Source organism: Manis pentadactyla, chromosome 13 (genome assembly GCF_030020395.1).
Source record: "Manis pentadactyla isolate mManPen7 chromosome 13, mManPen7.hap1, whole genome shotgun sequence".
NCBI classification, from domain to species: domain Eukaryota; kingdom Metazoa; phylum Chordata; class Mammalia; order Pholidota; family Manidae; genus Manis; species Manis pentadactyla.
The window spans coordinates 14,309,358-14,328,377 of NC_080031.1; the positions used below are offsets into that span (position 1 = coordinate 14,309,358).

At 44.4% G+C, this 19,020-nt stretch overlaps 1 protein-coding gene across 4 annotated transcripts in view; it reads left to right on the top strand.

Moving 5' to 3' along the window:
- Nucleotides 1-16,263, top strand: part of FLI1 (Fli-1 proto-oncogene, ETS transcription factor) — a 112,646-nt gene extending 96,383 nt beyond the window's left edge. For 3 of the 4 annotated variants that reach the window (XM_036930042.2, XM_036930043.2, XM_036930040.2), the window contains 4 exons: nucleotides 9,545-9,610; nucleotides 11,211-11,270; nucleotides 13,092-13,139; nucleotides 14,280-16,263. In XM_036930042.2, the coding sequence (XP_036785937.1) occupies nucleotides 9,545-9,610; nucleotides 11,211-11,270; nucleotides 13,092-13,139; nucleotides 14,280-14,809 (704 nt within the window). In that variant the 3' untranslated portion in view covers nucleotides 14,810-16,263. The remainder of the gene's footprint in view (nucleotides 1-9,544; nucleotides 9,611-11,210; nucleotides 11,271-13,091; nucleotides 13,140-14,279) is intronic. The other variant, XM_036930041.2, reaches the window with a different exon arrangement.
- The last annotated feature ends 2,757 nt before the right edge of the window (nucleotides 16,264-19,020 follow it).

Below are 19,020 nucleotides of genomic sequence, written 5' to 3' on the forward strand. Positions count from 1 at the left end.
CTACCACATTCACAAGCAACTCCTAATTTCCTACTACCATACACGATTACCTTCAGTTGTGAGTTTTGCCCTATATCTTCTTTTTCCAGCCCAGTAGATATTCAGTCAATAACATTGACAGTTGATGGATTCATTGGGGAAAGAAAAGCTAGTCTTTACAAATGTAATTAAATATCTACTCAATGCTTCTGCTCCGCTAAAGAAAGAGCCAGAAGAAATGAGTTTTGGTTGACACAAGAAAGATTAACTTCTTATCTCCAACGAATTAAACTCTGGAGAAGAATACCAGCTATAATTCTGTAGGATGCTTGGGCATATATTAAGCACTTTCACATGCGTGATCTCATTTATTCTCACCAGAACTCTGGGAGGATTACATGGGGCCATTTGTTTTTCCAAACTGTTACATTTTAGAGGAATCGTTTTCCCCCAAGTATCTACCTTTTACAGATAGGTTAGCTGAGATTTAAAGAGGTTAAGTCACTTGCCTAAGTTCACACAGCTCAAAACTGGCAGAGATAGGAGGCAAATCAGGGAGGTTTGAACCCTAATCTAGCGTTCTTTCCACTTCAATGGGCTGTTTCCCTGTTTGGAATGGATTAAAGAGAAATGATGGAATTCCTTCCCATGAAAATCTTTAAGAGCCTTTAATAACAGCACCAACAACTTTATGCTTGATAAGATTTAGGTACTACTCTTCCAAAGAAATGAAAATCATTCTTGGTATAATCTTGAAAAATCTTTGAGCTTAAAGTCTTTGGCCCGCTTGTAAAATAACTATCAGTCCTCCCTGATATCCTAGAGGAGTTTAGAGAAAGGCAGCTTTTATGCCATGAGTCATACTTTCAATTTCTATTAAAATTCTCATATGGCCACATATGCTTTCTCTCAGGCCTTGCGCCTCCAGGCCTGTGCTAATTTGCATGTCTGGTTTAGATAATGTCTGAGGTCCTTTCCAGTCTGAAAAGAAGCCTCTGATTCTATTATATAAGTGAGACCACATTCCACCTACCAAGAATTGAGGGTTCTTTTTCTTTAACAACTGTACTTATGTGGTGTGGACGCAGCACTCAGAGATGGAAGCATTTCATGCTCACCTGCCAGATCACAAAGAGGGAGGGTCCTTCAGGATGAATCCACTTGTCCACATTTCTCATGCTGACCCCAGAGAAATGCCCTTTCCTGTGAACCACTTCAGATGCAGGTCAAAAGGCAAATCATCTGAAGTGCTGGGATTTTAAGTTTCTTGATTTGAATTGCAATCCAAAGTCAGTGTGAGTCTAAGACCACAAATTTGGCAATCATTCTGATTTGAAATATGCAGAAATTGATGAACTCTACTAGACGACGCTCCTCTCACATTTTCCCATCCCTCACCAAACATCAAAAAGACACTGTCGAGTTTTTAAGCTAATTTTGTTGTTCTCTAATATAATGTGATTCTCACTAAATAAAGAACTAATAAGAAGGCACAGACTTTCCAGAAGGGCTTTGAGATTCATGTAGGGCAGTCCAGTCGGTTCATAAGGAAATCATGGTGGTGAGGAAGAGCTGTCTTTTCACAACATTAGACAGGTCAAGTCTTTGCTCAAATTACATATTTTCAGTGAGGTCTTCCCTCTCCTGATGCCACGTGCTCCCCTTCCTGTGCTTTCTTTTTCTCTATAGCTCATCACCTTCTGATCTACATCATAGTTTATTATTTGCTATGAATGTAGGTTCCACACAGCAAGATTTTGTCTAGCCATCATTGTATTCTCAGCATATAGGACAGTGTTGGGCACAATAGTAGACATTCCATAAAATTCTGTTGGGTGAATGAAAGTATTATGGGATATGAGATGTCAAATAAGTCCGATAAGCTGATGTTGGGGGAAGGGAAGAATCTCGTGATGGGAGAGAGAAACAAAGGTGTGAAGACACAGTCCCTCTCTTCCCAAAGAGTATCACCAAGCAAGGGAGAGAAGGGCACAATGAATTACACGAGAAGGCAGCCCAAAATGAGCAGTAAATGTGAGACCCTCACCACTGAGCCTTGACCTGCAGGACTTTGGAAGAAAAAGATGCAAAAGCTGAATGGTGCAGACCCAGGATTGCATCCCCTCTTGCCAGAGAGAGTGAGAGCTGCCTCATGGTGAGAACGTCACCCTGACAGGGTCAGATCATGGTGCTCAGCAGAGCAAAGTGGGTTCCACACAGCGACCTCTCATTTCTCCTCAAGCCCTGTTACCTATGTGAACTATTAGGTTTCCTTTTTCCTACCTGGAATCCTCTTGACCCTGAGGCAGATGGACCAACGAAGTATGCAATCTAGTTGTATCCAGATGGTTCGATGTGAAAGAGAGTTTGGGCAAACACCCAATTAACCTAGTCAGTATGAATTGCTTTTCCACATAAGGCTGGCCCCAAAATCCCACTTTGAGGCCTTATCAAAATAAATAGGTCCTTTAGACACAGAGCCCATGGGAGAAGCAAAGGGAAGGCAGGGACCAGGCCCCGTGGGGAGCTGCATGTGACCTGGCCAATGTGCCACTCACCTTTCCAACATCAAATATTTAAAAACTATACATTTTTTCAGGCATTCTTCTCATATGTCCTTTTTACCCCTCTGCACATATAATATCCTAAACAGTACCTCCATTATATTCCACGCAGCAGGGCCGGTTCTGAGGCTGGGGGGATGTTTGGATTCCAGGACAAGATCCTTAAGCAAAGGAAATCTGATCCAGGATGTGTTTTTTTTTTCTGTGTGTTCCAAGTTTGAGGAAAACCTTCCCTACATGTTCCCCTCCTCCTGGGGTCTCAATGGAAGGCAAGATCCTCTGTTGCTCTTTGGAACACAAGATGCCATGGAGGTGGAGGCTGAGCTGCCCCTACAGGATGGGCTGGAATGAGATGAGGACCCAGGGCTGAGCTTCAGGGCCACTGCGCAGGGCCTCGGGGTCACTGACAGTAGAGGAAGCAAGAAGGGTCCTGGGTGACACCTCGGCCTAATAAACCAATGGGCAGCCCAGAGCACCAGCCTCTCACTAGCTTCCAGGGTGGTGATTCTCAAAGTGGGGTCCAGGGCCAGGTGTTTCTTCTTTTAAAAGAGAGCCCTACTGGATTGCAATCTGGAGATCACTGAGCCAGGAGCACGTGGAATATTTCCTCCTTTCTGGCTTCCTTTCCCTTCCAGACCTTCCTTGATGAGCTTTTTCTCCTCAGCTCACCATGATAAACATTTCAGAGGTGCAAGGAAGATTGGATATATGTTCTCTGTTTTTAAATTGCCACTTGACGAATGCTTATTTAATCCTCATAGCAACTCTAAAGCATTCTTATTAAACCTTTTTAGGGAAGCAAAACCCAAGCTTCAGGAAGTAACCTTTTGACCAAGATCACTTAGCAGAGTAAAATGACAGAGCTGGGCTCCACACCCAGGGCTGCTTCTAAAGGCCATGTCATAACCAGTGCAGTAACCCCAGAAAGAAAGGACTCCTTCTTGAGGGCATCCTGTGCTCTGCAGAGACATTCATTGTGTAGGCCTTAGGTGCTTTTCACCATCTTTGAAGTGGGAGGCCAGTCCAGCAGGTCAGACATCTGGTGTGGTCACTGGCAAGGGCTGTATGTAGTACAGACAGCAGCAGACAAGAAGCTGGTCCTGAATTGTGGGTTGAGAAGATTCAGGAAGCAGATCGGGCTTTCATGGGTAGGGTGTAGTGTCAAAGGAGACCTCCAAGGAGCACAGCCTGAGTCGCACGGTGGCCAGCAGGCCTGCTCCTTGCAACCTCGGACTGCTGGAAGCCCAGCACTGGAGGAGAGGGGCTTTGGGAAGACCACCTGGCCGCATCCTCCACTAAAGCAAAGATGGTTGCTGCCCTCACATTCCTCCCTGGGAGCATCCGAGGATGTGTCTTCCCACTAGAGGGCTGGGCTTTTTCCTGGGAACCTCATGGCTTTGGGTGTCAGGGCCTCCCTTTATGAAGGTTTCCCTACTTCGGCACCTCACTCCTTCAAGAAAGAAGGTCCCTGCATTGACGGAGAGAAGCCTCTACTCTGAGCACAGCAGCCTTGCTGATTTGTCAGCTGAAAGGTCCACATTCAGGGGCTGGGCTCTGCAAGGGCGAACACGGTTAGGTGCTGCTAGCCTTTGCAGCTGCAACCAGAAATCCAAAGAGAAGTTTCAGGAAAAAGTCTTTTTTCCATCAAGCAATGGCGAGCACGGCCTTGAACTGAGAGGATGAAGAGAGAGGCTCTTGTGTGCGTGTGTCACAGCATCTCTGGCCTCCAGGTGAGGTCATGACAAAGAGGAGGCCTGCATGTTGCCCAGTACCTTGCACCCTCAGACAACAAACTGTGGGCGTCAGAGCAGAAAGAAATGTCTTTCCTGAGATGGTTGGCCAGATTTCTAGGACCTGTTTTGAAAGCTTCACTCAGAAACTGAGTTAACACTGGGATGTCTATGAGAAGGTCATGTCCAGAAAAAGCTTTCCCTTTCCAACAGGGATTTTCAGAAAAAAATCTCCGTGCTCATATTTCTCTACCCCAGGAGGCTCTCCTGGAATCTAAGAAGCCATTTAGTGTCAAATTCAGCCCCACCGAGCATCACATAATGGTGATACTGTTCAGGCCATTATATACGTGAGGCTGTGTTAGCCACAATGCCTGGCAGTGCCCGGATTCTCCACAACAAGATTCTGGTCTCTCTTTGCCTTGGCAGAGGTCGATCTCAGGAATGCCTGAAGCCATAAACTCCAGGCAAAATCCTGTGGCGACTCCTCTGAGAAGGAATCACAATAAGATTTGTCACCTTGGTGTGCTATAAAGTCAGGGGGTGTCAGCCTTCCGTGAAGTAAGAAGTGAGGATCAGGGTCTGATTTGCTGCTGATAAGGCCATCTGCCACCACACAGAATCTCTGATCGCCAGCCAGGCTGCTGGTCCCTAACGGTCAGTCACACTTTTGCCCACAGTGCCCTTTGCTGCTGCTTTAAGCTTGTCTTCTCAGATGCCTGTGCTCAGAAAGCGGGCAGCATACACCGTAGTCAGGGGTTGGGTGCCAGTGCTCCCTGGGGCTGCTTCCTGGATGCGCGTAGCCTCACGGGGAGCTCTCCAGGCGCTGCCCGGCAGCTGGGGACAGGGGGCTCTGACGCTGCCGGGCGTCAGGCCCGGGGAGGGATAGTGTTTGTGCAGAAATGCGAGTCGCTGGATTAACTCCCCAGCCCAGGCTTTTCCGTTTTGGTTACAGACATACTTCTGTTTGTGTGTCTGGGCCTAGAGCTGATCACACTGCGAAGTTTTTACTTGCATGACTCTGAGTAGGAAAAAAAAAACCAAAACCCTCATTTTGACAATGACATTGTCAAAATTATATAAGATGAAATGCACTTAAATGGGTAGCATCCAGTCCTTGACTTCCCTGTGGGGAGAAACTTTTGCCTCTGCCTTGTCATAGGTGGACTGCTGCCCATCATGCTCAGAGACACATAGAGTTAGTGCCATCTTTATTGGTTACCCAGGCTTTAAAAGGGCTGGAGACTATATTTAGTTGGGAGAAGGCAGGAGAGAGGCCCTGAATCTCCTCAGGCAGAGATAGAGTGAACAATAAAAGGACATATGTATATTTAGCAAAAAGGAGAAAATTTCGGCCCAGTTCATTCATTCATTCATTCAACAAATATTTATTGTGTGCTTGCTCTGTGCTGGGCATTGTTCTAGGTGCTTGATTATATCAGAAGACAGAAAACAGATCCCTCCCTTTGTGGAGCTGACGTTCAGGTGGGAGATGCAGACAATAACCATCAAATGTGAAATTCATTGTTGATTACATTAGATGATAAGTGGAAAAATAAGTAGAGCAGGCTAGTGTACATTTAGTAGAGCTGGAGAACATGTTTCTGGATATGAACATTTCTTAGGTTTATAATAATGAGGCAAATAATAATATAAATTGCTGACATTTCCCAAGGCTGACTCTGTGCTGGGCTCTGTGCCAGGCATTTACTTGGGTATCTCATTTAACCTGCTAGGCTGCCCTGGTTTTTGAAATGTGTAAGGCAGAACACCAGGCCTTAGTGTTTGGCCTTGGCCTTCTCCCACCTCATGCTTTGTCTTTACAACAGGACTCACTCTAAACACACTGGTTCTCATTTAAATCTTGCATTTAGTAGATGTCCCTGTGCCCCCCCCATTGCCCACAGAGTGCATGTGTGAATTTCATCAGTAAATGGACCCAGAGTGTCCTTTGTGGATTCTGGTGCCAAGGGCAGGACATTCCACGCACACAGATAGGGTGAAAAAACAAATTGCTGAAGCCGTATGGTCTTTGTTGCTGATTCTGCACCTTGATCCTGGACCGCTGGCCAAAGATGCCAGCTTGTGGCATGGCCAAGCGCCATTTATTGCTCTGTTGACGTCACAGGGAGGACACTGTTCAGGCTGATTACTGGCAGCCTCTCTGTTTCTGTCACTTCCTTTTTTACCTCCAAGAAGACTTCAGGGTTGGTTGGGACCTTGAAAGTCCTCTCAGCCAAGTTTCCCCCAAGGTGGACCTCTGGGAGATCACATCCTATGCTCGGCAGCTCAGGCCCTGAGGCATCTCCAGGAAGAGGGGCTTCCACGTGCTTCCCTGACAATGCATCCACTTCAAACCATGGTTCAGTGCTCGGAGTTAGAGAAAAATCTAGCCATCACTGCCCCTCTATTGGTTAGATGGAATTCATCCATGCATTCTGCAACTTTTGTTTTGCCTGCCTGTTCTGTCCCTGGAGCTAGAACAAAAGAATAGGAGGAAAAGTTGGTAGGAAGTCAGCGGTGCTATAGCCATGGCCGTAATTGGGCAAAATAGATAAATAATCAGATGATTTTCCGTAATGGCTGTAACACAGCTTTCAGATAAGATGGAAGCCTTCAGTAGACTAATGATTGAATAAAGAAACTTGGACACAGAGATTTTATCAGTGCAGTAAGTCAGAAGTCAAGTCAGAACTTCAGATGACACATCAATTCCTGGAACTTACTGATTTGTTTTTTCTTTTGCATGAATTTGTCACTTTCTATTCCACTTTCTGTTTTATTCCTACTAGAATTGCCTCCGTCCCTGGCCTCTCTGATCCATCCTACACACCCCTTTCATGGTGTTGCTGCATGCCCAAAACCTCCCTTGGTTTCCACTGCCTGTCACCCAAGGTCATTAAGCTTGCTTGGCTGCCACCAACATGGCCTTGTATATTGTCACACAGCTCTCCCCCTTCCCTCTCCTCCAGTCACGCAGCCCACCAGGGTTCCTCCCACTTTCCCGTGTCATCACCCACTGCTGCCTTGTGCCCACCTGTGTGGCTCACCTTCTTCCTCTCTAAGGAGGCCTCACTCAAGTCACATGGCCTGATTACACGCTCCTCTCCCTGGAGGTGAAGGAAACTCCAGGCGCCCTTCATATGTCCGCTAGACCTGTGACACCTGACCTGTATTCCCTCACAATCTGAAACCTTCCCTGCATACTCACATGCACGACAAGGAACCTGTCCCATTTTACTCGTCATCCACGCTATGGACAAGCACACAATACCATACACAAGTCACTCCCACATAAACCATAGGAGGCCTAACCTGCATCTTCCCCGCAGAGAGAAATCTTTGAAGAATCTGCCTTTCCTTTTGCTGATACCAGCTTTGTACACTCTGCAGACACTGCAAAGCACCTCAGAAAATGCCCAGGAGAGCTTCAACCTCACCCGAAACTTGTACACAAGTTGTTTTTCATTTTTTGGTTGTTGTGGGGTTTTTTTTTGTTTTTTTGTCTTTTTGTTTGCAAGAAGAAGAACCTATTTGTTGGAGGAATTGTGGGGATAAAAAAGTCAAATAGAAAGAAAAGCAGGCACTTAAGTGGCTTGCACTTTATTTCTCTTTGGTTCCCTTCCCTGCCCTCCTCCCCATGCCCCCCTCTCACTCTTTGGTTTGCTTTCCATGCCAGTTGCTACAGACTTTAATTTAAAAACTGCCCTGGCTTCTCCAGTGCCAGAAGGACTGTCATCAGCACATGGGTCTTTGTGCAAGGAAAGCGTCCCTGTCTTTTGGTCCCTCTTAGCCAGAACCCATGAGAAGAGGCGCATGGAGCCCACCCGTCTTCCCAGTTCTTATTCCGTCTGGGAGGCTCGGGAGGCCGGAGGGGCTAGTTTGTGTTGCACCCCATCAGGCTCTTGTTTGATGAGGTCTGGGCTCCATTTGCACGGATGGCTTTTATGGTTTCTTTGTTGTTCATGGAAAGACTCTGAAAGTCATAATTCAGTCTCCTTAAGCTCTCCTGCCATTCTTGCTCAGTGTCTCAACAGGACACACACCATGAGAAAGGAAAAGAGGAAGTTTCCAGCCAGCTAGTTAGGCAATTTCTGAGCACAGTTATAGAGGCATGTGGATAATTTCAAGAGATGTTAGGATTGGCAAAGTTGGGGTTCAATGGAGTTTTATCCAAGGCAACCTGGAAGCAAGCCTCTGGTCATTTCCAGGGGGGAAAGCATCCCTCCATCCCCTCCTTTCTTGCTCCAGCCCCCTTTCCTTTCCCCCCTTTCCCCCTTTTTTCGCTAGATTCCCCCACAATCTGAAACCTTCCCTGCATACTCACATGCAGGACAAGGAACCTCTCTCACTGTACTTGTCATCCATGCTGTGGCCAAGCACACAATACATTGCAAAAGTCACTCCCACATAAACCACGGGAGGCCTAACCTGCATCTTCCCCGCAGAGAGAATTTTTTTCCTTCTAAACCTGTGTTAGCTTGTATTTGTAGAAAGCTTTATAAGATGCCTCACACATTGTTGTCTCATTGGATCACTACCTGTTTTGGTATGTTTGGGCTGTGATAACCAAGTACCATAGATAGAGTGGCTTACAAACAACAGAAATGTATTTGCCTCATGTCTGGAGGCTGGAAGTCTGAAACGGGGCACTAGGATAGTCAGGTTCTGGTGAGAGCTCTCTTGTGGATTTTTGTGTCCTCACAGGGCAGGAAGAGGGCAGGCTTGCCAGCCCCATGGCCTCTTCTTATAAGGGCGCTAATCCTATTCACAAGGACTCCATCCTCATGACCGAATTACCTCCCAAAGACAGTACCTCCTCATACCATCGTGTCAGGGACTAGAGAGCACAAACATTCAGTTCATGAAATCACTACAACTCTATAAGGCAGACAAATTATGTAAAGTTTTATTTTCATATTGAAGTTTTTAAATAACTTTTTATTAATTTCACATTAAATATTGTCATATTGAGGCTCAGGGAAGTCATGGTTCACCCAAGGTCCCACCACGAGCAGTGGCAGGGACAGAACTTGAACCAATGCTCTGACCTCAGATCCAGGGTTTCTCCCCATTACCCTGACTGTTAATGTTCCTATCATTCACTTCCACGCTCACCCCCAGGGGAAGTGTACACCTCTGCAATTTAGTGATGCTTCAGGAGTTATTGCTGGATTAAATCTAATTTCTCCTGATTGCTAAAAGATAATCCTCATACGTTTCTGAAAAGCAGGAGATGCTGACATGCCTCTATTTCTTGTTTCTTGTTAGACCCTTCTTATGACTCAGTCAGGAGAGGAGCATGGGGCAATAACATGAATTCCAGCCTCAACAAAAGTAAGTAAATGCCACACCATTACTGGGAAGGAAAACGTTTTCCTGTGGACAAGGGTGGAGAACAGGGTCATGAGATAAGAGGAGAAGAGCGAACATGTGTTTTCTTGCTTTGAATGAACATCAAAATTAATTGCCAGTGTAGGGCCTGTCAGTGATACCTGCTCCTTGAAAGACACTCTGGGATTTTTGTTCAGACCTTTGAGTTTTGTCTCATTGCATTTGGTTTTAGAAATTTTGAAGTGGAAGGTTTCTCAGAACAGGATTCCATATGAAAAACAGGTCACACTGCATTTGGATTCTATCATTTAAGTTCCAATAATGACCCTCTATGACTTTGCCCCTCTGTCAAGGCTGAGTCATATCATCATCCCACTCCTGTCCCATGAAAGGCTGAGCTGATGAGGAGATGGTAGGGGTTGGAGACATCATTTTGTGTGGCCCCAAGTCCCCCATTAAGAGAGTAGGGAAAGAGAATTACTATAACCTCATGAACCATGTGCCAATCTTCCTACCTCTAGGAAGTAAAATATCAAGTGAATGGATGGTGGTCAAGGGAATTCTTTCAAGAAAGAGATCAGGATTACAAATTAATGCCCAAGCAATAACCAGAATCCCTTTCAATAACATGCATTAATTATTTGTTTGCTGTGTGCTCACAACTTGGCACACTGGGGTTCACAAAGGGCAATCAGACACGAATCATTCTCTCAAGCAGGGGAGAGGAGTTAGCACCCACACAATGCTTTCCAACTGGATGGTATCAGGGAGGGCCTTGAGGACCTGGACCATTTGAGTTGGCTCTAGGAGAGGCAGGATTTGGATCTGAGATGGGGAAGGCAGGCCCTCCTAGGGCAGGTGGGGCTGGGGAAAGATGTCAGCGAGGACTCTGGGTTCCTGGCATTCAGGATGCGTGAAGGGAAAGAAGCCTGGAAAGGTAAGGAAAGGAGTGTGAAGGATGCTAGGAAGATAAACCTTAGTTCTCTAGGCAGTGAGGAGTCACTAAGGCTTCTGGATGGTGGAGTGGAATGGTTTAGGGAGATTAAACTGGCTAAATAGTCGATGGTGAGTGGGGGAGGAGAGGAGTGGAGAGTACAGCAGTCGGACTAAGCCAAAGACCACTGAAGAAGCAGTGCCCATCTAAAATGGAAAAGCTATGGCAAGAGTGGGAAAGGAGCGTGAGAGATTCCATGGAGGAGAGCTCACAAAACATGGAGACACGAAGAGCAGGTGACTTGTCCCTGATGTCACCTTCTCATTAAGGACCCCTCTAAACGTCCTGTTTTAAAGTACAATCCATGGCCTCAACACTTTAGACATGATGTACTACATCTCTATGTTGTTATTGTCTCTCCCATTCCCAGGTAAGTTCTACCAGGAACTGCTGGTTTACTGCTGAATCTCCAGCATCAAGAACAGGGCTGACACATAATAACTTCTAGATCAATGTTTATAAAATAAAACAAATAAATGAGTGAGTGAATGGATGAGTGAGAAGTGAGAAAGCACATCGGTCCTCCTTCTGGGGGGCTTTTGACAAGACGTTTCCCTCTCCTTGTGGAAAAGGGTCCCTTTGACCATAGTTCTTTTTCTCTTGCTGCAGGTCCCCCCCTTGCAGGAGCACAAACAATGAGTAAGAACACTGAGCAGCGGCCCCAGCCAGGTACCTGTCCGCAGGGTGCAGCCCCTCCTGTGGTTCTGAGGCAGCCATCGATTCCACGTGGTCACATGAGGAAGATTTAAAGCACACGCCGCCCTTACCATCACTTTTCTCTTTCCTGGAGGGTCTGCGTTGGACCTTCGCATTAGATCCATTAATTCAGTAGCAGGCACTAGTCTCAGATAGAAACTTGTTAAATATCAGAAGCGAAAGGACCTGAAAGATCAAATGCTCCAGTGCCTCACTGTGTAAAATAAAGAAACAGGCCCAGAGGGGTAAAATGACTCGCTAAAAGCCACACAGCTGGTTTGCAAGAGAATCTGCCCCCCAAGTGGCCATCCAAGCCTTTTGTGCTCCACCAAACCGTACTGCCCCAAATATCGTCATCCGGTGGTGGATCTACTTAACAATTCAGGCAGAGGAACTTTTAAAACCAGAGAACTGGTGACTCTTGTATTGCAATGGAACTTAGAGACGTGGAAATCTAAAGCATTTCAGTCTTGAGGATTAGCTTGCCCCTCCTTTCACATGGAAAGCAACAGGGGTTCATAGCTCGTTAGGCTCAGCTTCACGATTTGAGCCAAAGCCCCCCTCTCCCTGTATAGCCCCATGCATGCTCTCTGCGTCCTGGAGAAATGTATTATGTTCTGTAAGTTCTGAACATAATTGAATATGGACGGGCATAGTTTTCCATCTCCACTGAAGACAGAGCAATAGAAAGATGACCCACATTTCATCAGGAAGGTTAAGAAAGACCTTGCTGCCCATGAAACGCAAGGCAGACAGAGAGGATTTGGCACAGAGGACTTAAAGAATCCCAACAGCAACAAATGAGACAGTACCTACCACAAACACTTTAGTTGTCATACTATGTGGATGAGAAAGGACAGACTAAGCAGCCTTAAGGGCTCCTCAAGATAATTCACACTTGTAAGCAGAAACCCCCAAATCACGCTTTGGGAAGGTTGCAATTATAATTGTAAAACTAGTGACAGTCTCCCCGACATTTACAACATGGCCAAGTAGTGACCCAGCTGTCTACTGTGACTTCCTCACCTGATAAGAAGACAAACCTCACATAAACCCATATCACAAAGACTTTTTTTATGGCTAAATAATCATAATGTTTTAAATACAATGAGATATTAAAAATAGTCATTTTTTAATAGTTAAAATGCAAATTCTGACATACTTGACACTGCCAAGCTTAAAATCACAGAATATTGTATGATCAGGGGACTGACGGGGGACTGGGGGATCTAGCAGCCCACCCACTCATTTGGCATGAGAACACTGATACCCAGAGAGTGCCCAGTGAGTTATTTAGTAACATAGCTGGGGCTGCATCCCAGGCTGCTTGATTTCCATGCTTGTGTTTCTCATGCTACATCTGAAAAACAGAGACATGTAAAGCTGATCGTAAAAGAGCTATTAAAGACCAGTAATCATTAGACTTCCTTTAAGCCTATTTAATAAGCCACCTTCACTTTATTCATCATCAGGATTGAATAATAGCCAGCTCCTTTCCAAATGGTCTCATTATTCTGTGTTAGGTAATGACAGCATTATCTACAAATTTTAGACACCAAATATGAAAAGATGATACTGTTACTATCCATGCTCTTTCTGTAATTCTGGGGATGAAACCCATAACTGTGATCAAGATCTTTGAGGGCTGCACATAAAAGCAGGAATGTTTTCTAAAATCAGGCTTCCCTATGATACTGAAATAAAAGTCTAAACCCTTGGAATATTCTTATAATGAATGCTGTATTGTTATATTTTTAATAACAGTGAAGCAAATTTCCTTTCTTATCTCTCTAGATCCATATCAGATCCTGGGTCCGACCAGCAGTCGCTTAGCCAACCCTGGTGAGTTTCCTCTGGCCTGAAAGGTTCTCTTTCCAAAATGTTCCATAGCTTTGTGAGGTCCCAGAGGCTTCTTTCCTATGCTCAGACCCCTGACTTGGGATTAACATGCACTTCTTTCCTTGAAATGTTCACCATCTGTTTCTTCAGCGTACAAACCGGAGGGCAGGTGGCAACAATGTCATTAGCTGAGGATGTTTGTGGAAAACATATTAGCACTGCCTGTCTGCACTGAGGTTTAGATTTGCACAGAAGTTTGATTAGGGAAAGACAGGGTGACAAAAAGGAGACAACTCCAGGAACTCTCAGTTATCTTCCTCATGTGAGGCACAGGTGAATAAATATTCCAAAGGTGTTTTATTTTTCTTGACTTTAGAAGGTATTGCAGAGTCTCTGGCCTTATCAAACAGGTGTGTCCCTGAAAAGTTGTGGATAAAATTAATTTGACACTGTATTTTCGGGATTCATTAGTAAAGGTAACTTTCGAGTGAATTCTAAACCAAGACCACGGAGCGTGTGAGCCCATCAGCCCTTTGCCATCCCGGGGAACTCCTGCCCCCTCTGTCTCCAGGCGCACCCAGTTCCGTCTCCTCATTTTTCTCACTGCCCAGGTTCTCTTCTCTGTAGAATTTAGAGCCGAGAGCCAAGCCCCAGGGCTCTGCCCAGGAGATTCCCGGTGCCATCAGCCTAATTAATGCCTCTGTCCCACCTTTGCCCTGTGACTCTAGCCCCTTTGACACTGACAGGGAGTACCTTAGGGGCCTGCATTAGTAAGTAGAGATTAGACAGTGACACAGGTATTTATAGAAGAAGAGGTTGAAAAATCTTGCCAAAAGGCACGGGGAGCAGCTGGCCCCATATCACACATACTCTGGGCAATCCAGCTCCTTACAGACCACAGCGTCTTTTACCCGCCCTTGGGGCAAATTATCTGAGCATCTGACCTTGCTCAGTACGCCAGTCTCAGCAGCAAACAGGAAAACAAGCCAACAGCGGGAAGAAAGGGCTTCCCAGAAGGTTCTGGATGTAAAAGGAGGGAAAGGGTCTCCCTTCAAGGGTGAGCGGGTCCTTACATTTGGGGAAACGGGCTCCGCCTTCCCCCGCTGAGACTCTCTCTTTCCCCCTGTGCCTCGCCGCTGGCAGGAAGCGGGCAGATCCAGTTGTGGCAATTCCTCCTCGAGCTGCTCTCCGACAGCACCAACGCCAGCTGTATCACCTGGGAGGGGACCAACGGGGAGTTCAAAATGACGGACCCCGATGAGGTGGCCAGGCGCTGGGGGGAGCGGAAAAGCAAGCCCAACATGAATTATGACAAGCTGAGCCGGGCCCTGCGATACTACTATGACAAAAACATTATGACCAAAGTGCACGGCAAGAGGTATGCCTACAAATTTGACTTCCACGGCATCGCCCAAGCTCTGCAGCCTCACCCGACCGAGTCTTCCATGTACAAGTACCCTTCCGACATCTCCTACATGCCTTCCTACCATGCGCATCAACAGAAGGTGAACTTTGTCCCTCCCCACCCATCCTCCATGCCTGTCACCTCCTCCAGCTTCTTTGGAGCAGCGTCACAATACTGGACCTCCCCCACAGGTGGAATCTACCCCAACCCCAGCGTCCCCCGACACCCCAACACCCACGTGCCCTCACACTTAGGCAGCTACTACTAGACGCTTAATCATCAGTGGCCATCTCACTGAAGCCCCGTCCCTCACACCTCCTGGGATTCTTAGGACTCTAAGGGACATGTGTGGCCTGGAAGAGAACACAAAACTGGATGTTCTTTTTTGTTGGATAGAACCTTTGTATTTGTTCTTTAAAAATCAATCCTTTTATTTTTTAATGTTGTTAATCATGCTTCCTGTACCTTGAACAAAGAGACGGCTAATTCTGTGGGCCAGTTTGGATTCTCAATCTCCTATTATTTTATGAGTTGAATATTTAGATTACTGGAATGGTTGTATCATGGTTCTAGGAAAGAAACTAGATTTTCTTTATATTTTTATGACTAAAGCAGTTTCTTATCAACACACGGGTCTCATCACGGACCTTGTAGGGTTCAGTATACTAAAGGGTCCTGGACTTAACCAGTTATGCTCTGGTTTGAGACTCAGTGAAAATAGAGGCAAGAAGCTTATAATCTTATTTTAAGAGGACCTAATTCAGTGGATGGCAACTGGAACATTGGTTGTAAGGCCAGTGAAGTTTTCACCCAACTGGAATTTAAAAGAAAGAACGTGTGTGTATTTAAGAAGCCATGGGCATTGCAGGTTCCCTCTCAGTGGGCAATATGCACTAGGCTGACCATTCTCTCTAGAAAAGGTCAAGATATAAACTAAGAAATGTTAATGCAAATGCAGACATTCCTGAAAGACAGAGAAATAAATAACTACTTTTTTTTTTTTTTTTTAAATAATGACAGTGGGTCCCAGAACTTTGAAAAGTCTTAGGGATTTCTAAACACAAACAGATTCGCAAGCGCTGTGCGCTTGTCAGACCATCAATCCAGGGTCAACCAATCAGAAGGCAACTTACTGTATAAATTATGCAGAGTTATTTTCCTATATCTCACAGTATTAAAAAATAAATAATTAAAAAATTAAAAATAAATAAACGAGTTGACCTCGGTCACAAATACAATTTTACTATCAAATCTGTCGTTATTTTTTTAAATGTAATTTGTACATCTTTTGTCAATCTGTACATTTGGGCTCTTTGTACTTTTTATAGCTGGTTTTTAAAAAAGCATAATGTGACTATTGCTGAAAAGAAAACGGACATTTAAGTCACCGATTTACTAGAAAGAGAAGCACTGGTGCATAATTTAACAGGCGTGCACGAGCAAAGAAAGGCGATCCATTTCCATTTCTAATGCTTTGGAAGTGTTTGTAAATAACCGCACTGCAGGAATCACAACTTCGGAAAAACAACAACCAAACTTTCCCAGATGCAAGGGATTTTCCTGCCTTATATATGCAATATATTTTTTAGATATTAAAATATATATAATTTTACAGGTAATCGTTGACTTTTTTTAAACTATATTAAGTGTTAAGCTGACAACTGTCAATGAAGACTATGTTGTAAAATAATTTGACTAAATAAATTGTGCCTTCTCTCAGAACTGAGGACACTGTTTTCTTATTTACCCAACCTGTGTTTAGGTCAAGGGTTTTCCCAGGGGGAGTTTTCTGTTGACCTCTTGCCCCATGGAGACTTTTTGCCATGTGCATACTACAGTACAGCAGAAAATGCCAACCCAGTGTGGTTTTTACTGCTGTTTGTATTAGTTGGGCTGTCCGGAGAAACAGAACCAATAGGATATATATACACACGCATATATGTATATTTGTATGTGTATATGTATATATGTGTAGAGATTTATTGTGAGTGCTTGGCTCACCCGATTATGGAGACTGAACAGTCTCGTGATCTGCCATCTGCAAGCTCAACACCCAGGAGAGCGGGTGATGTAATTCCATTCAGAGCCTGAAGGCCCGAGAACAAGCAGAGCCCATAGCATAAATCTCAATCCAAGGGCAGGAGAAATAAATATCCCGCCTCATGCAGGCAGACAGGAAGCAAAGGGGTGAATTCCTCCTTCCCCTGCCTTTTGTTCTATTCAGACCTGTATGGATTGGATGATGCTCTCCGGCCTTGGGGAAGGCAATCTGTGACGCTAAATCCACAGATTCAAATGCTCATCGTATGCAGAAACATGCGCACATGCATACCCAGAGACAATGTTTAATCCGGACACCCAGTGGCCCAGTCAAGTTGATATTTAATATCAACCTTCCCGTTGTCGATGATACTTGCAGAGATTTATTTTTAAGGTTATTTAAATCTTCCTCCAGCTTAAAATAGGATGACAGCCGCGGCCATGGATAATCTGCGACCAAGAACCAGAGCAAAGCAAACTGTTCAATCCAGAATGGACCTCGTCCACTAGACTTCACTCTGTTGCATCCACTGAGCAGCTCAAACCCAAATGGCCATCCTTCTGATATTCCAACAGAGAATAAGATGGTCCGGCATCCTCTGGGTCCATGCCAGGATCTTATGGCCCATGCAGATTTCTAAGGTCTTAGGAAAGAAAGGAAGAATTCAAGGAAGAAAACTCCTTCAAGTTGCTTCCCTGTTAGGTAGCCTGTTTTCATTTCCTCTATTTTATAAGGAAAATGAATGAGGCCTGGAAAGTCCTTGATCTTTTGAGAAATTAGACTCACAACACTTGTAACCCTATAATCTTCCCTGGGTAACACTGAGTACATTCTAGACAACATGTCTACTTAAATGAAATGAGCTGCGTTCCAGAACATTGGTCTCCAATTTGCATTAACTGACATACTACCATTAAAAAAACATGTTAACGTGTTAAACAAATATTCTCAATATTTGTACATTGATTTTATAAATCATCTACACAAACTGTTGCATCATTATTACTTATAATAAAACAAACACAAAATAGAACATTTTAAAGAACAATATAAAAATAAAACTGAAATTTTAATGTTTTCTTCCTATTTCCTTTGTATTCCATATCTTCCACTGTCAACACTCAACAAGGAATTTAGTATTTAGAGGAATTAGTATGTATAGATATATCTGTATAGGTTTTAGTGGCTTCAAAAAAAGGAGAAAATACAAACTTGGTATTAGTGGCCCAAGCATAAAAAGAGAAATGATAAAGGCCAGGTATGTTTAAGAACAGTCCAACTGGATTCTTTCTTTTTCTTTTTTATTGGAATAAAGTTAATATACAATGTTATATTGGTTTCAGCTATACAACATAGTGACTCAGTAAGTACATACATTGCTTGATACCCACCACGGTAAATATAGTTACCTTATTGCCATACCATATTCTCTGTGCTGTACTTTCATTCCTATGACTAACTTATTTTACAATTTGCAGTTTGTACCTCCTGATCCCCTTCACCTATTTCACCCATCCTCCACCCCCTCCTCTAGCTGGATTCTCTTGCAAATTTTTATTTCAGCCAAGCAACTCTCCCATCAATTTTGAAATTTGAAAAACAATTCATTAGGGAAAACGGAGGCATGTATTTCTGGCTGCTGTAACAACAAGGTGGTCAGACCATTGGGAGTTTACCCCGAAAGAGGCTTTTTTTTACACGCCCTCTTCATTTGTCTTAGGCCCATCACCTCCACCAAGTCTCAGAACTTTGGCCAAGTCTTGCCACATTTAGGAACCTGGTCCACTCACTAGCTTACTCAAGGGCACCCAACTGACTGGTAGCAGAGGACAAACAGGTTCTTTGCCATCCTGGCTGCTATTTCAGACTTTTCCCCACTCAACCAATCTGTACTGATGCCATGAAGTTCATTCAGTCTAACAGTGCAAGCCAAGCAGAGGGGAGCATGGTAAGCCTGTGAGCAGTACTAATGGAAAAAAATCCTTCCTTCTCACAGTTTAGGACACTAGTCAACAGCCTTTTATAAGAAGGAGGTCATTCTTTCTAAAAAACTATTGTTGCTGCCCACTCGAAGAAAGCTGTTTTCAAGAACCTGTTTTTTTGTGGCATTTTTAATAGTCAGTGATCGCTGGAAATGTGATAACACCTGAAAAGATCTTTATTTTATTTAACGGATAATATCTGCATGCAACGGGACAATGAATGTGTGTGGTGATGTTTATTTAGTTCAGGGGTTAAAGTCATACCCTTTAGATGGTGTATAAAGTCATACCCCTTTAGACGGTGACTAGTTTAGACAAAATGAGATCAGGAGATTCCAGGGCAGCAAGGCAAAAAGGAACATCTGTCTATCCTAAGCCCAGATGCTGCCAGGCCAAAGAGATGGTTAGTATGGAAATAAAAAAAACAAAAGGAAAACAAAACTAAATGCAGTGCTT